This window comes from Anomaloglossus baeobatrachus, chromosome 1, assembly GCF_048569485.1.
Source record: "Anomaloglossus baeobatrachus isolate aAnoBae1 chromosome 1, aAnoBae1.hap1, whole genome shotgun sequence".
NCBI lineage: Eukaryota > Metazoa > Chordata > Amphibia > Anura > Aromobatidae > Anomaloglossus > Anomaloglossus baeobatrachus.
Window position 1 is genome coordinate 871,946,520 of NC_134353.1, and position 22,747 is coordinate 871,969,266.

The window sequence follows — 22,747 nt, forward strand, 5'->3', positions numbered from 1 at the left end:
TATGGAAAGGAAAGGGTTAACACTGCACTGCCGTCCAGGAACAAAACTTCAAAGGTTCATTGAAGATCAAAAGTGATTTTTCTTATATGTGTTTCGGAGCAGCAAAGCTCTTTCTTCAGGAAGAAAACACATTTGTGATTTTACTCCTGAAGAAGGAGCTTTCCAATTAAGAAACGCGTAGAAAAAATATCACCTTTGATCTTTAATGAACCTTTGAAGTTTTGTTCCTCGACGGCAGCGCGGTGTTAACCCTTTCATTTCCATAAGTGATCCTGTTCAGGTTTTTTCTATGAAATATGACAGCAGAATAATGTAGAGACAGAGAGCCTGTTTCCAGTTATGTATCACTTACTGGACTGCTTAGTGCAGTTTTGATAGAAGACCTGTTTTCTCTGATGCAGATATAGCAGAGCCAAGACTTTTGGGATGTGTATAATCCCTGACTGGTAGCTTGTGTAATGTAATGTAATGTGTACACTGCGCATTGCAAGAAAGCTGCCAATCAGTGGTGAAGGTGGGGTTACATACATTAGCTGGACTGGCATCCACATATGACCTAGTCCTCTAGTGTTAATCTCCTGCTGATGAAACACTGATTGTATTGAAACTTCAGCATTCAGCCTAATAAGTGATACATCCCTGGAATCAGGGTATCAACGCCTACATTATGCGGCTCTCAGATTACATAGCAAAAACCTGCCGACAAATTCCTTTTAAATGGAAAACCAAGTAGAAAGACGTTAAATTCACATATAAGGCTATGCTCATTAACTCTTTATTTAACTGCCTGATGATGATAACTTCTTTTATCCAACAAGACTATACCATACATGTGAAAAGATAACAGAAATGCAGCTCATGAACGCGGTTAGGATGAGCTGCATAATGTTTCCAGACAGCAGTGTGTAGCTCAGATTCAATTTATTGCATTCGCTGCTCTGACGACCAAGAAATCTCATTTATTGCTTGTCATAGATTTTATACTTCGCTATGTTTTTTTTTTTTCCCCTTCTGTAATGGCTTCTATTTCTTAAAACTACAAAGCAAAGTGCAAAGCAGCATAAAAACTAATGGCAGCAATAAATACGATTTTGCATGCTGCACGAGAAGGAATAGATATTTAAGAAGCATTGTGCGTTTTATAAGAGATATAAGACATAATAATTCCCTGGCGCGTTTCGCCCCTTCTGGCACTGACTGCATTATATAAATGTCAAATGCCAAAACATAAGCGCTCATCAATCATTGTAAAACAGCGACAAGCGTTGTGTGTGTTGGCGAACAATTTGAAAATTATAAGAAATCTGTGTTTACATCCTTCACCTGTGGCCTCTATTTCATTCTACAAAATCCCCGTGTCATTTTTATATGCCTCCAACATGTCTTTCAGTAACAACGTGAAGGTTTTACAGTCACTATTTGGGCAGCACACGCCGTGAACAAAAAGACAAACAAATCGGGTTATAGGGCAACGGAATATCATACCTGCAAAAACTCCGAGGAAACAAAGAAAACGTAAGCGGTAATGATCTTGAAGCAAATGCGCAGGTTTTCCGAACTTATTTCTAGAAGAAAAACATATTGTGTATTATTAGAAATTAAATATGACATTTAGGCCTCATTCAGATTCAGATGACTATTATTTTTTTTTTTTGCATCCCAGAATTGTAAAATTGTAAGATAACAGATAAAATACATGCATTTTCTAAACAGTAACCTTTGTTACACAATTTTAAATACCATATTAGAAGATTCAGACTGACGACTTCCGGTTCCGGCGCTGGCCAGAGAGGAGTGAGGAGAGTGAGCTCCGCAGCACCCCGGCACTGAACGCACCCATCCTAGAGGCTGAATGGTGTCACATACAGCGGCGCCAAGTGCCGGAACAAAGAGCCGCTACTCACCGGAGCGGCGGCGGGACGGTGAAAGGTAGAGAAGAGCAGGTAGTGAGGGAGGCCACCAAAATGGCGGACACAAGCCGGAGGTCATGAGCAGTCCCGGCTCCTAGCACAGACCGCAGGAGAATGTGCCAGATAGGAGAGGGGAGCTGGCAGCACAGATCGGAGAGCCGAGGATGGAGGACAGCAGAAGTGTGCAGTACGGTGGCAGGGCGAGGAACATGGCACTGACATCAGAAGAGAGTCCAGAGGAGCCATGTAAGGAGGCCTCAGACAGCCTTAGTAAGCCAGACAAGGAAAAAGTGGAGGAGGGGCAGGGGACGCTCCTAAATAGCATGCAAGGCAAAGCAGACATCCATACTGGCCCTGTTTCAGAGTATGAAAGTGAAAGTAGAAAATTCAGACTTAAAGAGGACCAACCACCAGGATTTTCATATATAAACTAAAGCCAGTGCTATACTGGCGCTGTCATGCTGATTCTATACATACCTTTAGTTGTGAGATCGGATGTATAGTTTCTAAAATATAGGCAAGTAAAGCTTGTGAAATGCACTGTTACTTGATTGATAGGTGCTGCAAAATATCTAATAGGTGGGTCGAGTTTTGTCATCTATTCCCGCCCCTGTCTGCCTGCCTGTTGTTCCTCCCCCCTGTACTTCCTACTTCCTCCCCCTGTAATAACAGAGACAGGGGGAGGAAGGGCATACGGGGCAGGAATAACTAGCAAAACCTGACACACCTATTAGATATTCCGCAGCACCTATCAATCAATTAACAGTGTATTTCACAATCTTTACTTGCCTGTATTTCAGAAACTATACATCTGATCTTACAATTAAAGTTATGTATAGAATCAGCATGATAGTGCTAGTATAGCACTGGCTTTAGTTTATATATTAAAGTCCTGTTGGCTGGGTCTCTTCAATGGAGATAAGTTCCCTTTCAGACCCCTGTTCAAGTATCCAGAATAGCAACTAACGGCATCTCTAGCGATGATGAACTTGGCACATCCAGATACATGGAAAGCCCCAAAGTAGGCAGCGTTCAGGTAGAGCCCTGGGCTCTACCCATGATGGGGTGTTTCCAACTGGTGTATCCTGATACACCATATCACCAGCCACAGCGCTGCTGCGCTGGCTAAACCCAGGACCTTTATTCTCAAGGTATTCTCTACCAACACTATAATCCACTCAAATTTCCATATCCCAGGCACCCATCTTTAAGCGACTCTTGACTAAGACCCAGGCGGGATCGAAACGTCGAATGACTTCACAGTCGCTTCAATAACTTTAAAAACTTTCTGCATCACAATCTTTGAAGTGCAGTGAATTTATTTATTATCTTTCATTAAAGAAAGCAGACACCCCTAAAAGAGAGAAGACAATCCCAAAAGAGAGAAAAAACTGTAAAAGCAGATGGCGCCCACCCCCCCCTCCTCCAAATAAAGAAATCGCACTCACTAGACCCTAAACATCCACAGTTGGCAAAAGCAGACGGGGGATGCACTCTACCACAGAGATCTGCGTTGCTGCCTTGTCGCTCACTGTTCTGGCCACATAAACATCAGGTCCCAGTATCACTCCGCGCGCACACACACACACACACACACACACACACACACACACACACACACACACACCTGGTCACAGTATCACTCTGCTCTCAATAACTGTGTGCAAGTGATACTGCTTCTGGCCAGTAGGGGGAGCAACCGCTGTGGAACACAGGAAAGTGATGCTGTGGAACATATGAGGAGCGACCGCTGTGGAACACAGGGGGTAGGACGTTATGGAATGAAGGGAGCGACCGCTGAGGAACACAGGGGGAGTGACCGCTGAGGAACACAGGGGGTACGATGCTATTGAACGCAGGGGGAGCGACCGCTGTGCAATGCAGATGGAACTGACAGCGATGCAGATCTGAATGTGACAGGATCCCATTCACTTGTTAACGCTACATGTCTGGGGTCTGGCAAGTGTGATTCTCCTGGGTGGTATCTTCCTTCTTTTGGAGGTAAACTCAACAGTACGTAGGGGGTAAACTTAGCAATACAAGAATAGTCATGTTTCCCAAAAATAAGACCTACCCCAATAATAAGACCGCACACATTTTTTGCAAAAAAAATAACATAATACCCGGTTTTATTTTTGAGGAAACACAGAATATGGACATATCTCATACCAGATCCAACAAGAGCACTTATCAGATAAAAATTAAAAACGAATTGTCATCCCAATGATTGATTCTGGGGGGGTCGAAATGTTGTCATACAGCGTAACACAGAGCTCTAACAGCAAAGCCACGTGTCGGTTGGTTTGTGGCGCTGCCACGTGCATAACGCCTTACAATTGGCTGATCACAAAAGGGCGCCTGTGGACCGATGGGGACAAAATGATATACTTCAAGTAGAACTATAGATAAAGATTTAATAAGTGCATTAGGAAGATTTCTCAGTGAAAGTTATGTAGATGTAAAGGTCATTGGAAACACAGGCTGCGGGTCTGGGAATGACGGCAATTCATCTTCTGCTTTCATTTATATTCACCTAAATGAATAAAGGGCTATAAAAAAATAAAATAAAACTAAAAAAGAAACAAATAAAGACGACTGACGCAAACCCCTCCACTAATGGGAGTCCAGCAGCTACGTCTACGCCAGGAGCTGAAGTTCTACAAAGCTTTCATTCTCTCATGCCTAAGATCTATATTATTTCATGCTTTATATTGGTGTCTACATTCATCAAATTCTTTTACTAAGAATAGAAAAAAGTATGTTTGGGGCATCCCAGGGTTAGCTCACAGAATCAACTGCAAATATCCTGAATCAATCTATATTGCCTTTTCATCGTGCCTCACTGCTGTAGGGCTAAGAGGAGTTCAATAGTGCTGAAAACGCGCTATATAAACCCTGCATTATCGATGGATATAAATGAAATATTTTCCAGTCTTCAATTATACAAGATGCATGTGGATACACTAATAAAAGGATTATAGAATACAGAAAAATCCACCAGCAGCTTGTACTACTATAATAAATACAAGAAATGTCTGGAGACCCCCATCCCATATAAATAAGATAGTAGGTGGTCTACTCAGTTGGCTCTTATGTAATTGGACAGGTCATCAAAAGAAAAGAACAATGCATGGATTGGGGTGTGGAGAACATGCTTAAAAGGGATTTTCCTATTTTAAATAATTGGTAGAAGATAACGTAGTAACTAGTGATGAGCCAGCATGCTAGGCACAGCTCCATACTTGAGCAAGCATCAAAGTGCTTGAGACGCTAAGTACTCGGCACCGCTTGGTACTCGACCAAGCAACAGGATGCTCTAAACGCTTAGTACTCGTCACAGCCCGGTACTTGATTGAATCTGCATGCTCAAGACACTAAGTACTCAGCACAGCTCGGTATTCGATGGAGGATCTGGGTGCTCAGTACTCATCTCAGCTCGGTACTTGATTGAATCTGCGTGCTCAAGATGCTCAGCCCAGCTCGGTGTTCGATGGAGGATTTGGGTACTCAAGACGCTCAGTACTCAGCACAGCTCGGTACTTGACCGAGCATCAGGGTGCTCGAGACGCTCAGTACTCGGTACACCTCGGTACTCTATAGAATCTGGGTGTTCAAGATGTGCAGTAGTCAGCACAGCTCGGTAATTGATTGAAGATTTTGGTGCTCGAGACGCTCAGTACTCCGCACAAGTCAGTAATCGATCGAGAATCTGGGTGCTTGAGAAGCTCAGTACTCAGCAGGGCTCGATAGTCGATCGAGGATCTGGGTGCTCGAGAAGCTCAGTATTCAGCATGGCTAGGTAATCGATCGAGGATCTGGGTGCTCGAGAAGCTCAGTACTCAGCAGGGCTCGATATTCGATCGAGGATCTGGGTGCTCGAGAAGCTCAGTACTCAGCACGGCTCGGTACTCGTTCGAGCAACAGAATGCTTGAGACGCCCAGAGCTCGATCGAGTATCTTCAGAGTCCTTGACATGTTCGACTCACCAAAGAGAGAGAGAGAATTTTTAAGTCTTCTGGAAAAATGTTCAAGTTCCCCATTGATTTCTATTATGCTAGGTACTAGAGTAAAGCACGTCTGAGCGTCCCACCTGCTCGATTCAAGTACCAAGGACTCAAGCATTTTAGAGCTCGCTCATCACTAGTGGTAACCTATACTCACCCATTCAATTTCTCTCTGGTTCCAGTGTTGTTATGTCAGTTGACTGCATCTTGGTAAACATGAGTATGGTAGTTATTCAATAACATCACTGATCAAGTGCTATACATATTGGCATCAGTGGTCATCTGCGCAAGGATAATAAATACTAGAAAGCTCCTTTTAGTAAAGTATTGTATAGCAAAAGTAACAGAAGAGATGTTGAGCCAATCCCCTTTTAAGAGACCTTGGGGGCAGCAAGGGGCTTCAAATAATTTAAGATTTGCTATAAATGTCTATGTGGTCAATACGTACTGTATTATATGACTCGAGTACAAATGAAAAGTTAACTTTGTTCTAAAAAAATGAAATAAGTAAAGTCAATTGCTTTACACAAACCCTGTTGGGGTATATGGATACTGGGATTGCCATTCTGGAATACCAACCATGGAGCGGTGCACATATCATTGGTGCAAACTATGCGGCTACACAGGGGACCAAGAGGTCAGGGGGGTCATTTCTACCTCCAAATCAGGCGGAATTGTGTATTTTGAAGAACTATTGGACTGCAAAGGGCCCATACACTGTTCTTGCACAGGGTTCCTTTTCTGCCTGTATCTACCAGTGTGACCATGTATTACATGTCCCCACAGTCCTAACTAATTCTTAGCATTTTAATATCATTTTATTTTTAGTGTACCTTGAGGAACCATTTGGCATACAGAGGAAATCAGATGTCCTTGGACAGAAGTCCAGAACATAGGGCTGCAGCGTAACAGTACCAATAACTGTCCCCTTTCTTTACTTTCTTGCGCAGACTGACCACCCTACTATATATCTAAAATTGGGTTTGCATTACACTCTCTCACCTCCCTAAAGTCGCTCATACTCATAAGGTAGCTTTTGGACAAACATCCAGCTGACAGCTATCTTCCCCAACTCTTCCATACACAGTCTCTCAGATTCTGGTAATGGGTAATCTTGGCCCCAAACAAAAGGATCAACCACTGAAAATCTGATGATGTCGAGGAACAGTCGGGAGGCACATTATACTGTAGGCCGATCCCATTGCCACTGTATGTCTATTACATTTGAAAGCCTTTATACATTACAGAGGAGCACTGACCGGTTGCTCACAAATGTACTATAGAAAGGGCTCAATATATTCCAACACCGTGATCATTACCAGTCACATACTGGTGATCATTTGAAAAGAAAAAAAAAGTACTCTTTCCACTAAATTGTGACTCGCGTACTGCACCGCTAGAGTTTTCCAGATAAAATGCTATATGTAAATGTGTTTAAAGGGAACCTGTAACCAGAATTTTCGCTATTAAACTAAAAGAATCCCCTTCTGCAGCTCCTGGGCTGCATTCTATAAAGGTTCATCTTGCTTCTGGCCCCTCTTTCAGACCTAAATAACAACTTAATAAAATATTACCTTTTGCTATGGTAATGAGGTTTGCTGGCCCTGTGCGCGGGCTGTATTTCGTCCGTTGTCCCCCTTCCTGCCACTGTTCACCATCCCCCAGTGTTCATTTACATAGATGAGGCCGCCGCCCTCAGTGCTCCGAAAGTCTTGCGCAGTGGCCCTATCGCGGGACTGAGCACTGATTTCAAAAAACGGTAAATGGGGATGGTAAAAATAAGCAATGGCCAGCGCAAGCACATAACGGTGTAGACAGAGGTAAAAGCGCGGGCACGAGATTATAGACGGGTACTTGGATGACGCTGGTGATAACATTCACAGCGCCGACCATAATCTTGCGCCTGCGCAATAACATCACTGGCGCTTACATTTTGAAAACAGTGCTCAGTCCCGCGATAGTGCCACTGCGCTTGCGCGAGACTTTCGGAGCACTGCGGAAGATGAGGGTGGCGGCCTCATCTATGTAAATGAACACTGGGGGACGGCGAACAGCGGCAGGAGGGGGATAGACGAAATACAGCCCGCGCCCGGGGCCAGCAAACCCCATTAACATAGCAAAAGGTAATATTTTTTAAAGTTGATATGTAGGTCTGAAAGGGGGGCCAGTAGCAAGATGAACCTTGCTAGAATGCAGCCCATGAGCTGCAGAAGGGGATTCTTTTAGTTTAATAGCGAAAATTCTGGTGACAGGTTCCCTTTAAATCAGTAAGCTACGCAGCCTATTAATATAGTTCATTTCAGAAACTTGCCCAGATCTTGGACAAGCATCAGTGGTGGGTCCTGGCAGGTCTTTGTGTTTGCACCCAGCAAAGATCAGCACAAACTGGAAAAATCACAAAGATGAATAAGAAAAACTTCCCGGTAGCCAGTTGGATTGCAGTGTTAAAACGTCCAGACAGCTGATAATGGGATTCTGTCCATATTAAGGTTCAAAAGTGTTACCAAAGTGGTCCTCTAGAGTCGTAAACTGAAATTTCTCCATGGCTAGGAAGCATTTAAGGACCATGTAGCAGCATGTTGCTAGCAGTCAGTGATCAGTGATATGTGTGTGCGGTGAGTGTATTTAAATACTTACCGGACACCATTGTCTGCCATTTGCAGCCCTTCCCCAGTCCTCTTCTGGTTCTCCTAGTACAGATTATAATGTGAACGGGGATATGGGATATTTTACTCAGAGAAAGATCATCCCACTAGATACACTGCGGAACCTCCCAGGTTCCTTTCTCAATAGTACGGGTATACAAATCTGCATCAGGACATGGATCCATCTAATTGATGGTACAGCCGTGAGTAACATCCATCGCACCTTGTATTTTTTCGTGAAATTTGGTTTTGAGTTTGTACAGCAAATCTACCTAATTTAATAAACAAAGCGGCATTAAATTGCTATCATAGACAGTTTGGACAATTGATCTGGAGAAAACGCAAACATTTACCTTATGGTTTAATATGAATTTACCAGTTATGGGTGTCATATAGGTCGATTTTTGTTTTGTTTTTTATTTTTACATATATCTATCTATATATTTTCAGGCAATCACTGCAATCAAACGATACCTGTGAAGCCTGCTTTACACGGTACGATCTATCGTGCAATTTCACGATCGATCGTACCCGCCCCCGTCGTTTGTGCGTCACAATTAGCCTGTGGCGCACAAAGTCGTTAACCACCATCACACGTACTTACCTGCTGTGCGATGTCGCTGTGGGCGGCAAACATCCACTTCCTGAAGGGGGAGGGACGTTTGGCGTCACAGCGACGTCACACGGCAGCTGGCCAATAGAAGCGGAGGGGCGGAGATAAGCGGGACGTAAACATCCCGCCCACCTCCTTCCTTCCGCATAGCCGGCGGGAGCCGCGGGAAGCTGCTGTTCATCGTTCCCGGGGTGTCACACGGAGCGGCGTGTGCTACCCCGGGAACTATGAGCAACCGGCGCCATTTTAATTAAACAAGATTATGAAACCGAGTGACAAGTACACGACTCACGATTTGTGAGCGATACTGCGTCGCTCGGAGGTGTCACACAGCCCGACGTCGCAAGCGATGCCGGATGTGCGTCACAAAAACCGTGACCCCGACGATCTATTGCACGATAGATCGTCTCGTGTAAAGCACCCTTTACTGTCAATGAGACTTCTGTACCTCTTGACAAATAGGATTTAGGTCAGAGGTCCTAGAAGCCACTTCAAAATTTCCAATGTTTTCCTCTTAGTCATTCTTGGGTGTTTTTAGCTGTGTGGTTTGGGTCATTATCCTGTTGCAAGACCCATGACCTGTGACTGAGACCAAGCTTTCTGACACTGAGCAGCACATTTCTCCTCAGAATCCCTTGATAGACTTTAGATTTCATTGCACCTTGCACAGACTCAAGACACCCTGTGCCAGAAACAGCAAAGCAGTCTCAGAACATAACAGAGCCTCCTCCATGTTTCACAGTAGGGACAGTATTCTTTTCTTGATATGCTTAATTTTTCCGTCTGTGAACTTAGAGCTGAAGTGCCTTGACAAAAACTTCCATTTTTGTCTCATCTGTCCGTAGGACATTCTCACAGAAGCTTTGTGGCTTGTCAACATGTAGTTTGGCAAATTCCAATCTGGCTTTTTTATGATTTTTTTTTCAACAATGGTGTCCTCCTTGGTCGTCTCCCATGAAGTCCACTTTGGCTCAAACAATGACGGATGATGTGAACTGACACTGATGTTCCTTGAGTTCAAAGTTCACCTTTAATCGCTTTAGACGTTTTTCTGGGCTCTTTCGTTACCATTTGTATTACCCGTTTCTTTAATTTGTCCTCAATTTTCCACGTGTGGCCACGTCCAGGGAGGTTGGCTACAGTTCCATGGATCTTAAATTTCTGCATATTATGTGCAACTGTAGTCACAGGAACATCAAGCTACTTGGAGATGGTCTTATAACCTTTACCTTTAACATGCTTGTCTATAATTTTCTTTCTAATCTCCTGAGAAAACTTTTCCTTTGCTTCCTCTGGTCCATGTTGAGTGTGGTACACACCATGTCAACAAACAGCACAGTATCTGTAGCCCTATATACAGGCCCACTGACTGATTACAAGATTGTAGACACCTGTGATGTTAATTAGTGAACACACCCTGATTTAACATGTCCCTTTTGTCACATTATTTTCAGGGGCACAATCGTTTCTGTCCAGGCCTGTTTCATGTTTTGTTTTGTTTTTTTTAATTCTGTGGAAGCATGGTTAAAAAGCAATGTCTGACTTTCATTTGTTCATTTTCATAGTTTTTTTTATTTATAATTACTTTTGTCAGATTAAAGGTATTTCTGTTACCATCGAGGGTTTTTATGGGGTTTTTAGGGGTACCAACAATTTTGACCACGTGTATATATACAGTGGTATGGAAAGTATTCAGACTCCTTTAAATGTTTCACTCTTTGTTTCATTGCAGCTATTTGGTAAATTCAAAAAGTTCATTTTTTTCTCATTAATGTACACTCTGCACCCCATCTTGACAGAAAAAAACCCCAGAAATGTATACATTTTTGCAAATGTATTTAACAAGAAAAAGTGAAAAATCACATGGCCATAAGTATTCAGAGCCTTTGCTCAGGCACTCATATTTAAGTCACATGCTGTCCATTTCCTTGTGATCCTCCTTGAGATGGTTCCACTCCTTCATTGGAGTCCAGCTGTGTTTAATTAAACTGATAGGACTTGATTTGGAAAGGCACACACCTGTCTATATAAGACCTCACAGCTCACAGTGCATGTCAGACCAAATGAGAATCATGAGGTCAAGGAACTGCCCAAGGAGCTCAGAGACAGAATTGTGGCAAAGCACAGATCTGGCCAAGGTTAGAAAAGAATTTCTGCAGTACTCAAGGTTCCTAAGAGCATAGTGTGCTCCATAATCTGTTTGGGACCACCAGAACTCTTCCTAGATCTGGCTGTCCAGCCAAACTGAGCAATTGTGGGAGAAGAGCCTTGGTGAGAGAGGTAAAGAAGAACCCCAAGATCACTGTGGCTGAGCTCCAGAGATTCAGGGAGATGGGAGAAAATTCCACAAAGTCAACTATCACTGCAACCCTTCACCAGTCTGGCCAGATGGACGCCTCTCTCAGTGCAAGAAATATGAAAGCCCACATAGAGGTTGCAAAAAAACACATGAAGGACTCCAAGATATGAGAAATAAGATTCTCTGGTCTGATGAGACGAAGATAGAACTTTTTAGTGATAATTATAAGTGGTATGTGTGGAGAAAGCCAGGCACTGCTCATCACCTCCCAATGCAATCCCAACAGTGAAACATGGTGGTGGCAGCATCATGCTATGGGGGTGTTTTTCAGCTGCAGAGACAAGTCGACTGGTTGCAATTGAAGGAAAGATGAATGCAGCCAAGTACAGCGACATCCTGGAAGAAAACCTCTTCCAGAGTGCTTTGCACCTCAGACATGGCTGAAAGCTCACCTTACAAGACAATGACCCTAAGCACACAGCTAAAATAACAAAGGAGTGGCTTCAGAACAACTCTGTGACCATGCTTGACCGGCCCAGCCAGAGCCCTGACCTAAATCCAATTGAACATCTCTGGAGAGACCTGAAAATTGCTGTCCACCAATGCTCACCATCCAACCTGTTGGAACTGGAGAGGATCTGCAAGGAAGAATGGCAGAGAATCACCAAATGCAGGTGTGAAAAACTTGTTGCATCATTCCTAAGAAGACTCATGGCTGTACTAGCTCAAAAGGGTGAGCAAAGGGTCTGAATACTTATCACCATGTGATATTTCAGTTTTTCTTGTTTAATAAATTTGCAAAAATGTCTACATTTCTGTTTTTTTCTGTCAAGATGGGGTGCAGAGTGTACATTAAGGATAAAAAATGAACTTTTTGTGAATTTACCAAATGGCTTCAATGACACAAAGAGTGAAAAATTTAAAGGGTTCTGAATAGCCACTGTGTAATATACATATAGAAAGATATATATCTATATATATTGTAAGAACTGGCCTGCTCACGTGCTGGGGGTCACGCCGTTGGCTGCGTCTCAGAGGTAGCACAGGAACACAAATCCCTTTAAAAGTCCAGCGGTTTAATTACAAAACTAACACCATAAACCGCTCCTCAAAACATAACATAAATACAGACAGATTTCAGGTCCGTTACAGTTACGGTAGACCCGCACAGTTTAAATACACTTTGTATGAATGGGCTCTCTCAGCCTCGACTCAGTCACTTCCAGTCCGTTAACACCATAGAGGTTTCTGTGCCTCTTTCACTGAGTCCAATAGCCCTGTTACCTCTCGCTGGCCGTTTCCCCAGGAACAAGGATTTTTGCTCCGTCTGTGTGGCGGTCCGCCCGCTCAGGTTTGGATACTTCCCAGTATCCTGAGTGGATCTCCCTCAGCCTTCACTCACATGTGAAGCCAACCCTCTGCTCCTTCAGGTGGGGTTTCTTCCAGAGGTTTCAGACCTCTCTGAGATAAACAGCCTCGTTTCCCTCAGAGGCTGCTCCTCATGCAGTGCTTCTCATACACTGCTTCACACTCACTGACTCCATGTGCCAAACAAGCTAATTAAGACCTGTATCAGACATACCCATAGGCAGGGGTATATGGATGGCCAGTCCCACCCATCTCTTAGCCATCCGTAATCCTGGCCCATTCAATACTATAAGAAGATTTGGTACTACATGTACCAGAAAGAACTGCCAGGATCACACCACTTCCGTGGTACATACACTGTTGTGACGCCCTGGCGCCGCCAGGTGGTCACAGAAGAACAATTCACCCGACATAACATCATCCCACACTAGGTACAATCTGCCACAAAATCCTAGACACCCCCCTCAGGTTAGGAAGGACACACCAGTGGGCGGGACCAGGCGGTTTGGGAGCGCCCACCTAGGGGTCTTGAGGATCTGGGGGCGGAAACACAGGAGTTCAAGTCAGGGAGAGTTCTAGTTTGGAGTTCAAGTGGAGGGTCTGTGACAGTGACAGACAGTGGAGGTCAAGGCTGAGCCTAGTGGAGGATAGCCAGAGTAGTGGCCCTGGTCTACTGGCTACATGGCAAGCAGTGGACCGTGTACGAAGGCGACGGGAGTCCGGTCACGGGAAATCTAAAGTGGACCGGGACAGGGTTGGAGCCCGCCGGTACCGACGGCGGAGATCCGGTCCAGAAACCGTGCACAGGTGGGGTACCTGGACCCTAGTTAGAAGACGGTTGCAAGTCCCTTCTCTAATACACCAGACCGGGAGCAAGGTTCCAGACATTGCTCCAGAAGTGTTAGCCCAGATAGAGCGACATGGCAGCCCACCGCGGGGCATAGGGTATCCGCAAACACCCACTGATATCCCAAGGGTCAGTTTTCGCGGGCACGTCTCCCAAGCAGAACATACCGGGAGCGGACTTCCCCGTTCCATACGGAGTTGTTCAGAAGTGAGGAAAATACAGAGTGCCGGAGGAAGAGACATCGGTACACCAGCAGGGTGTGGGACCAGAGTACGCCGAGATGTGGCAGCCGGCCACTGACACCTTGGTTTACCAACAGACTTGTGTGCAATTATTCAACAGTGAGTACACCAACATCCCTAGGTCCGGCCCAGCGCGCCACCTCCGGCCTACATCGCTCCTCGTGTCCTGGACACGAAGCAACGGGGCATCCACCCCTACCCACGGAGGGGTTAAACAACCAGCTGCCACTCCATCGCCCCGGGTACCTCCCAACAGCAGCAGTGGTACTCCATATTACCACACACCGTGGGTGGCGTCACGAAGTATCTACAGTAATCCCCGTACATATACGTCCCTTTTTATTTGAGTGTTCGCGCGACCCCCGTGTCCGGAAGCCCCTCGAGCCTCTGTGGATCCAGATCCGAGCAGCCCAACTGCTGACGTGGGGGCAGCACACTGTCATTCACAATATAACCTATATATATAATTGCCTTATTCTGTCTGTCTGTCTGTCTTGCTCCAAAATTGTGTCCTTACGGTGACAAACAGCGGATTGGCCGCGCCCCCCCCCCACAGATTGGCCACTCGCCTCGGCTCCTCCCCCCCACACGGATTGGCCGCTCGCCTCGCCTCCGCCCCCCCCGCACGGATTGGCCATGTCCTTACGGTGACAAACAGCGGATTGGCCGCTGGGCCCGCCATGGCCCCGCACGGATTGGCCGCTCGCCTCGGCTCCTCCCCCCCGCAGATTGGCCTCTCGCCTCGGCTCCGCCCCTCCGCACGGATTGGCCATGTCCTTACGGTGACAAACAGCGGATTGGCCGCTGGCCTCGCCGTGGCCCCGCCGCCCGCACGGATTGGCCGCTCGCCTCGGCTCCTCGCCCCCGCACGGATTGGCCGCTCGCCTCGCCTCGGCCCCCCCGCACGGATTGGCCGCTCGCCCAGGCTCCGCCCCCGACACGGAATGGCCTCTCGCCCCGAGGTGAGCGCATCAAGGTCCTGCAGCGGCGGAACACACACACACGCACACACATAAGAACAGACACACACACACACACATCAGATCACACTCACCTCACACACACATCAGATCGCATCAACATACTCACAACATCCCGTGATATCGCTTGCTTCTCGGCGGCGATACTGTGCAGTGACCTGCCAGGACCTGCCGGAGGATCACATGGCCGGAAGCATGTGGTATCTCCGGATGTTGTGATTGTGTGAGCGCGTATGTGCGATATCGTCAGTGTGTGTGTGCGTGTATGCGATCGGATGTGTGTGAGTGTGTTCTGATGTGTGAGTGTGTGTGTGTGTGTGAGTGTATGCGATCGGATCTGTGAGTGTCGGCAGAGGAGCACGGCGTGCAGCACAGCTGCTGGGACCGCCCACCGGTGGGCACAGGGAGAAGTGGGGTGTATGTGTGAGTGTATGCGATCAGATGTGTGCGTGTATACTGTCTGATGTGTGACTGTGGAGCACGATGAGGGGTGCACAGCATGGGGGATGGAGCACGATGGGGAGTGCGCAGCATGGGGGATGGAGCACGATGGGGAGTGCGCAGCATGGGGGATGGAGCACGATGGGGAGTGCGCAGCATGGGGGATGGAGCACGATGGGGAGTGCGCAGCATGGCGGATGGAGCACGATGGGGAGTGCGCAGCATGGGGGATGGAGCACGATGGGGAGTGCGCAGCATGGGGGATGGAGCACGATGGGGAGTGCGCAGCATGGGGGATGGAGCACGATGGGGAGTGCGCAGCATGGGGGATGGGGCACGATGGGAGGTGCGCAGCATAGGGGATGGAGCACGATGGGGAGTGCGCAGCATGGGGGATGGAGCACGATGGGGAGTGCGCAGCATGGCGGATGGAGCACGATGGGGAGTGCGCAGCATGGGGGATGGAGCACGATGGGGAGTGCGCAGCATGAGGTATGGAGCACGATGGGGAGTGCGCAGCATGGGGGATGGAGCACGATGGGGGGTGCGCAGCATAGGGGATGGAGCACGATGGGGAGTGCGCAGCATGGGGGATGGAGCACGAAGGGGAGTGCGCAGCATGGGGGATGGAGCACAATGGGGGGTGCGCAGCATGGGGGATGGAGCACGATGGGGGGTGCGCAGCATGGGGGATGGAGCACGATGGGGGGTGCGCAGCATGGGGGATGGAGCACGATGGGGGGTGCGCAGCATGGGGGATGGAGCACGATGGGGAGTGCACAGCATGGGGGATTGAGCACGATGGGGAGTGCGCAGCAAGGGGGATGGAGCACGATGGGGAGTGTGCAGCATGGGGGATGGAGCACGATGGGGAGTGCGCAGCATGGGGGATGGAGCACGATGGGGAGTGCGCAGGCACGATGGGGGGTGCGCAGCATGGGGGATGGAGCACGATGGGGGGTGCGCAGCATGGGGGATGGAGCACGATGGGGAGTGCGCAGCATGGGGGATGGAGCACGATGGGGGGTGCACACCTCCCCCCAAAACACACACATACACACCGCCACACACGCACTGCACAACACACCACACACACACTGGGAACCACAAACACCGCCCTACACAGACACCCACACACACAAACGCCGCACACACACAACACCCAACACACAAACACCGCGGCACACACAAATATACGCACATACCTCACAACACACACACTGCACAAAACATACCTCACCCCAAAACACACACACACACACCCCACACAAACCGCGCAACACACACAACACGCTACAGACACACAGCACTCCACAAACAACGCAACACACAAACACCGCTCTCACCCTCCACCACACCCAGACAACACCCAGAACATGTACAGCGCCCTACACAAACACTTGGTAACTACACACAACAACATCTATATAACAAAAATCATACATTAACTACACAATACGTAAATTCTAGAATACCCGATGCGTAGAATAGGGCCACCTTCTAGTACAATATAATACACTTTAAGCAAAATTTTTTTTATTATTTTGCAACCAAGTCATAGTGATAAGGGATTTCTTTTTTAACAACCACACCCTTTGCTACATCTGAATTACTGCACCACCAGATTGCACTTATGTGATGTATTTAGATATGCGGTATTGATTTTGTTTTCGATTTTTATATTTATTACTGATAATTTTAAAGTATTGTTTGTTTTGTTGTTTTTTTATTATCATAATGAAATCCCATAGGGCTAAAACTATTGTATATTATTTTGTATGTAGTAAAATGATATCCAGGTTTTAAGGTGCCAGTCAAATTTTTACTTTTAATTTAAAGGGAACCAAACATCAGGATTTTCGTGTATAAGCTGCAGCCAGTGCAGTGCTGGCACTATCATGCACAGTGTGTACATATGATTAGGGTGCAGCTCGGGTGTTTAGGCAGTGAAATACAACTTTATAAAGTTTGAAATTTCGTGCACTTTTTGATTGACGTGTGCACCTCTGCAGATAATGTCCGGGCGGGTTATGCAGGAGTTCCCCGCCCACCCACCAGCCTGTTCCTCCCTCTCTCCTGATGTCCGGGCGGGTTATGCACGTGTTCCCCGCCCCCCCCGCGCCGCCTGTTCCTCCCTCCCTCCCTCTGGCTGTATGTAAATATCTAATCTTCAGAAACATGGCGCCGGAGTGGGCCTCTACGCATAGCGCTTATCTCCGGCGCCATGTTTCTGAGGCCCCCACATTACACAACTTGGTGTCTGAGAGGGCGGCGCCACAGCGATGTCACACCGGCTGGTGTGTTGGCCCGGTGTCCTGGGGCGGCACGATACAGGAGCAGCAGGTAATCGCGTCCTCCGGTCAGCTGTTCTGTCCTGTTCTAATCGCGCGCACTCCCGCGGTCACAACGGGCTGTGAAGAAACGAGGGCGCATGCGCCGCCCTCTCAGACACCAAGTTGTGTAATGCGGGGGCTTCAGAAACATGGCGCCGGAGATAAGCGCTATGCGCAGAGGCCCACTCCGGCGCCATGTTTCTGAAGATTAGATATTTACATACAGCCAGAGGGAAGGAGGGAGGAACAGGCGGCGCGGGGGGGCGGGGAACACGTGCATAACCCGCCCGGACATCAGGAGAGAGGGAGGAACAGGCTGGTGGGGGGGCGGGGAACTCCTGCATAACCCGCCCGGACATTAACAGAGAGGTGCACACGTCAATCAAAAAGTGCACGAAATTTCAAACTTTATAAAGTTGTATTTCACTGCCTAAACACCCGAGCTGCCCCCTGATGGTATGTACACACTGTGCATGATAGTGCCAGTACTGCACTGGCTGCAGCTTATACACGAAAATCCTGATGTTTGGTTCCCTTTAACATTCATTTTCAACATAACAGGTTCTCTTTAACCACACTGGGGAACCTAAGTGGAAATTTCCATGGAAACACATTTAGAGATAATGTCATACCAGGCGATGGAACACCCAGTGTGCGGCACAACACAGAGGGAAAACCAAAGATATATAGGAAGGCCCTGTCGCAATGGAGAGGGGAAAGGGGGTTACCACCTCAATATTCCCGAGATCCCAAATGCCAGTAGACAGGTCCTTCCCCCGTGCACCGTCACAAGCCTGGGCCCTCACTGACTCTGACTAGTGAGGTCAGCGAGACACTAGTCCCACTACTACAATAACACAACAAGAAGAAAGTATAAACGCGTGTTCAAAGACAAAACAAAAAACACTCCTTCGTTTCTTCAGCAGGAATCTACACAGCTGCAACTGAAACTACACCTCAGCTTCTCCAAAGAAGTAGTCAGTATAGAAAATTTTTCAGTGGCATGGAGTAAATCCAGGAGTGGGTAAATATAGTGGAAGAGCGTGATGACAAGATGCCACAGCTGTGATTAAGGCTATGACTAAGCTCAGCCTAAAAGGAAAGAGTATTTAACCCTTTCAGCATCTAATGAAAGTAAACCCACTCCAACACAAATGTACCTTTAGGCACGACACATTTGTAACACTATCAATTACAGGATTTTTTAGGCGAGACATACATCTTGAACCCATTCTTTGGCTCTCCACACATTATAAGACCATGACTGTCTACTTTCTATCTTTTTTTGTTGGGTCATAGGAGGCCTGGAAAGTCACAGACTTTACCAGAATCTCTCCAGAAGGCTCCTGCACCCCCATTCTTCATCAGCAATGCAGTAATAGCAAAGCCACTTTTTAAGTAGAGAAAAAAAAGGAAAGAAAAATGAATAATTTCCACAACAGAGACTTTTAATTGAGAGATAATTACTAATATGAAATGGTGTCAGCTTCCAAGATAATCTCCATATTACTGCAAGGTTCTGCGGCTATTACTGCTGCTTTATGTTATACAAAGGAAAATGATGGTATCTGGAAATAGGATTCTTTACTTCTAAAATGAGTTTTACCTTAAAAGCTGTCAATCATATGCTGCAGGTAATATGAAGGCAATTTTATATCAAGCTTGCCTATAATTATTTCTCTCCAGCATGGTCTTAAGTGTATGCCCTCCATCATTACTGACATAATCTAAACAAGATAGCAGTAAAATCCGTGTAATTAACGTTAGTGATAACAGTGGCTAAAACAATACAGGCAGCAAACAATGGAGATTAGCATAATCAACCTTCGATGACATTGGGTTTTTCTCAATCATGGCTGTCCAACACAGGATGATTTATAAAAGTGAACAACTCACAATGTCAGGCAAAAGAAAAGTATCGGGTGGAAGTACGATGGGTGTAAACCAAGTATCTGCTTGAAGGAGTCTATAAATCTATCATGCCTCCTGATACACACGAACGCTTGTCTCTGCCTAGCGCTTCTATAGGGGGAGAGGTACAGATCGCTACTTGACTGACTGAAAAGTCGTGGGAGTTTGACAACAAGCTGCCAATCATTCTCCTCTCTTGACATTATCAGAAAACAATCAGTAGGCGCCCATACAGAATAGATTATAAGCTAGGTGCCCACATTTTTCATGTATATGGGCTGTGTCGGATTGGGGTGCCAAGGGTCACCAGTATCATTATTTCTGGAGGCCACTGTTCTAGTTTGTGAAAATGCTACATTACCCTCAATCAATGGTGAATCAAGTGTATTGTGCCAACTACTGTCATATAGGGGCCCACCCCTACACAGGGGCCCACCAGGTGATTCACCTGTTCCCCTGTGGGCCAATCTGAGTCTGTGTATAGGGACCTTCGAGTTTCTTTGACGCACTAAAGAAAATATTCAGAGTGCCCACCTTCCACCTAAACAAAATCTACACTTGCCCAATTTTACTGTCTACTTGCGGATGGAACCACTGGCGGACACAAACAGAAAGAGGGCACTGTACAAAAACAATACAGGGGCCCTCTGCAGCCTAAGAGCTCATCATAATGCCCAACTTCTTTGGAGGTAGAAACGGGCCCTCTTACCTCCTGGGCCCAGTGCACATGTCCATCCCTGGATGAAACTCCAAAAAGTGGCAAGTGTTTGGCTCCAAATGTTTTTTTCTCTACTAGCTTTTGTGGCTTATTATTGTGTGAGAGGCTGGACCCATGAAAATATCCATTGATATAGGAGAGCGAGTTTAACCCTTTGGGTAGAGGGCTGTAAATATATGATTACTGATGGTGTTACCACTGAGACCCTATGATGGCTCAACTCTGGTGCTCGATACAATGATCTGTGTGGACAGTTTCTCTCTCCATTGGACAACAGCATTTTTGTATCAGTGCAACTGCTGTTAGTTCTCTTGTCTTTCCTTGCCTTGCTTTTCTGTTTTATTTACACTCAGCTGTTTTGATTTTTTGTTTTATTTCCCCTATCACATCTTTGGAGGGGCTATTTATACTCACTAAATACGCCTCAGTGCTGGCGATATTTCAAGGTTGATGAATGTTTGAAGTCCCAGCTCCTCAGTTCAGGATAATCTTGCAGAGTTATCACTTTTGTTTCTTCTTGTGTTTAGTTTGTGTTTCCCCCTTTCCAGCATTCTACCATTAAATTTCATTTGGTATTTGGAGAGGTTCTACTTTATCCATAAGTCTTTTTTCTCAATTTGTTTCTTCTGTCTTCCTGACAAAGCAGGGTCAGATGAACAAGGTAATTTTAAAGGGACCACAACAGAAAAGGAAAAGGTGCTCATATGGTAAGTAGACAGTGATAATTGGAGAAATTCCACGAGCCGGTGCCATCGCAGCTCCTGGAACGGCTCATTTCGCCAGCGTCAGTGTGCCTCAGAAGCCGTGTATGCGTCCCGGCTCCAGAGAGGCGCACTGCGCATGATCGAAAGTGCAGAAGATCTTCTAGTCATGCGCACTGTGTATTTCTGAAGGCGGGATGCATACACAAGGCTTCAGGGGTTTAATGTGAGTGAACAAAGCCATTTGCGTGAGTGAGTTTTCCAGGAGCTGGTGGTGACATCAACTTATGTAAATCATGTTATCACACCCATAGGGGCATGATAACATGGAAAGAAGGCTGACTAGTCTGAGGAACTAACGCCCCATTGAGTAGTCAAAGGCCCGAATTAGCAAATGACAGCTGAGGTTAGAAATCAATTTTTTTAAACACTTATTTTAGTGAATAACATTATACAAGGCTGGGAATTAAGTCATACAGAGGTGAAAGTTGCTGGGTTGGAGGTCATAGAGACCTGAAAGGTTCCCTTTAAAAAAGTTTTCCATACTTGGTTATGCTGTAATAGGCAAATCACTATGTGAGCCAGATATCCTAATCCTGTGTTCTGATGTGGCTGAGAAGGTACACCGAAATAGATAATGATAAAAACTATTATCCGAGGAATATGATGGGACATCCAGTGTTGTGTTAGAATACAGTTTTCATCAATAATTGGCCTTTTTTCTTCTGCAGAAGTCTGAAAGATCCATTTTCATTAGATGTGCCTAAACAGATGTTTCATCGGAAAAATGTTTTTATTGGTAAAATATTTGTGGCATTTTTTAATATCACATTTACCACAAACTCCATTTTTTTTTAAAAACTAAAATTAGTAATCTGGCAATTTTTACAATGGCCACTATTACTTTTATTAGACACAAACTTCCTATACTATCCGCAGGAAGAGATTTTAGCAGACTTCATAATATCAGAGGCAAGATTATAATGACTGATATCACTTTTATACACTACTGATAACACAGGACCCCCCCTCCACAATAGGTGATGTCACAGCTGACTCTGCTCCAATCCCTTCTCAAACCTCCTATCGTCCCACACCAATAATAAAGGGCAAGCTCGCAACCCACATCAAGGGACATCACTAAAAACTAAAATTAAAAGCAATTTAATGAAAAAGATTTACAATTCAAACACATCACACCTCAAATTCAAGCACATCATTCAAGCACATCACTAAAAAAAAAAAAGACAAGACTTGCCAATACCTGATCAGAATACCAATATCCTTAAAGAGTTTGTCCCCTACTTTACATTGGTAGCCTATCCTTAGGGTCTAACAGACGGCACCCCCACCGGTCAGCTGTACTCGGTCCCGGCGGCGGCAGCAAGCAGCCGGAAATGCTCAGTTCCGGAGCTGCTCCGTCTTCTGATAGTTCAGATCAATAGGAGGCGGATGTGCAGTAACTGGCTGCAGCCGCTATCAGAAGACAGATCAGCTCCGGAACTCATCATTTCCGGCTATCAATGTAAAAGTAGGTAGGAGCATGCACAGAACTTATTGGCCACGCCAAGTGTGCACTGACCATTAGAGATGAGCGAACCTAAAGTTCAAAATTCGAGTTCGAACACGAACTAAAAGAACCCCACAAAAAAACAGAGTTTGGGTTACAAGATCGAGCGAGGTAGGAGTGCAAACCACTCAAGTGAGCAGCGCTGTGCTTGGGTATTGGGTATAA

At 46.2% G+C, this 22,747-nt stretch overlaps 1 protein-coding gene across 1 annotated transcript in view; it reads right to left on the minus strand.

Moving 5' to 3' along the window:
* IPO11 (importin 11) overlaps window positions 1–22,747 on the minus strand; it is a 643,145-nt gene that overhangs the window by 294,145 nt on the left and 326,253 nt on the right. Inside the window, exon 23 of the mRNA XM_075326256.1 lies at window positions 1,486–1,565. Within this exon, the coding sequence (XP_075182371.1) occupies window positions 1,486–1,565 (80 nt within the window). The remainder of the gene's footprint in view (window positions 1–1,485; window positions 1,566–22,747) is intronic.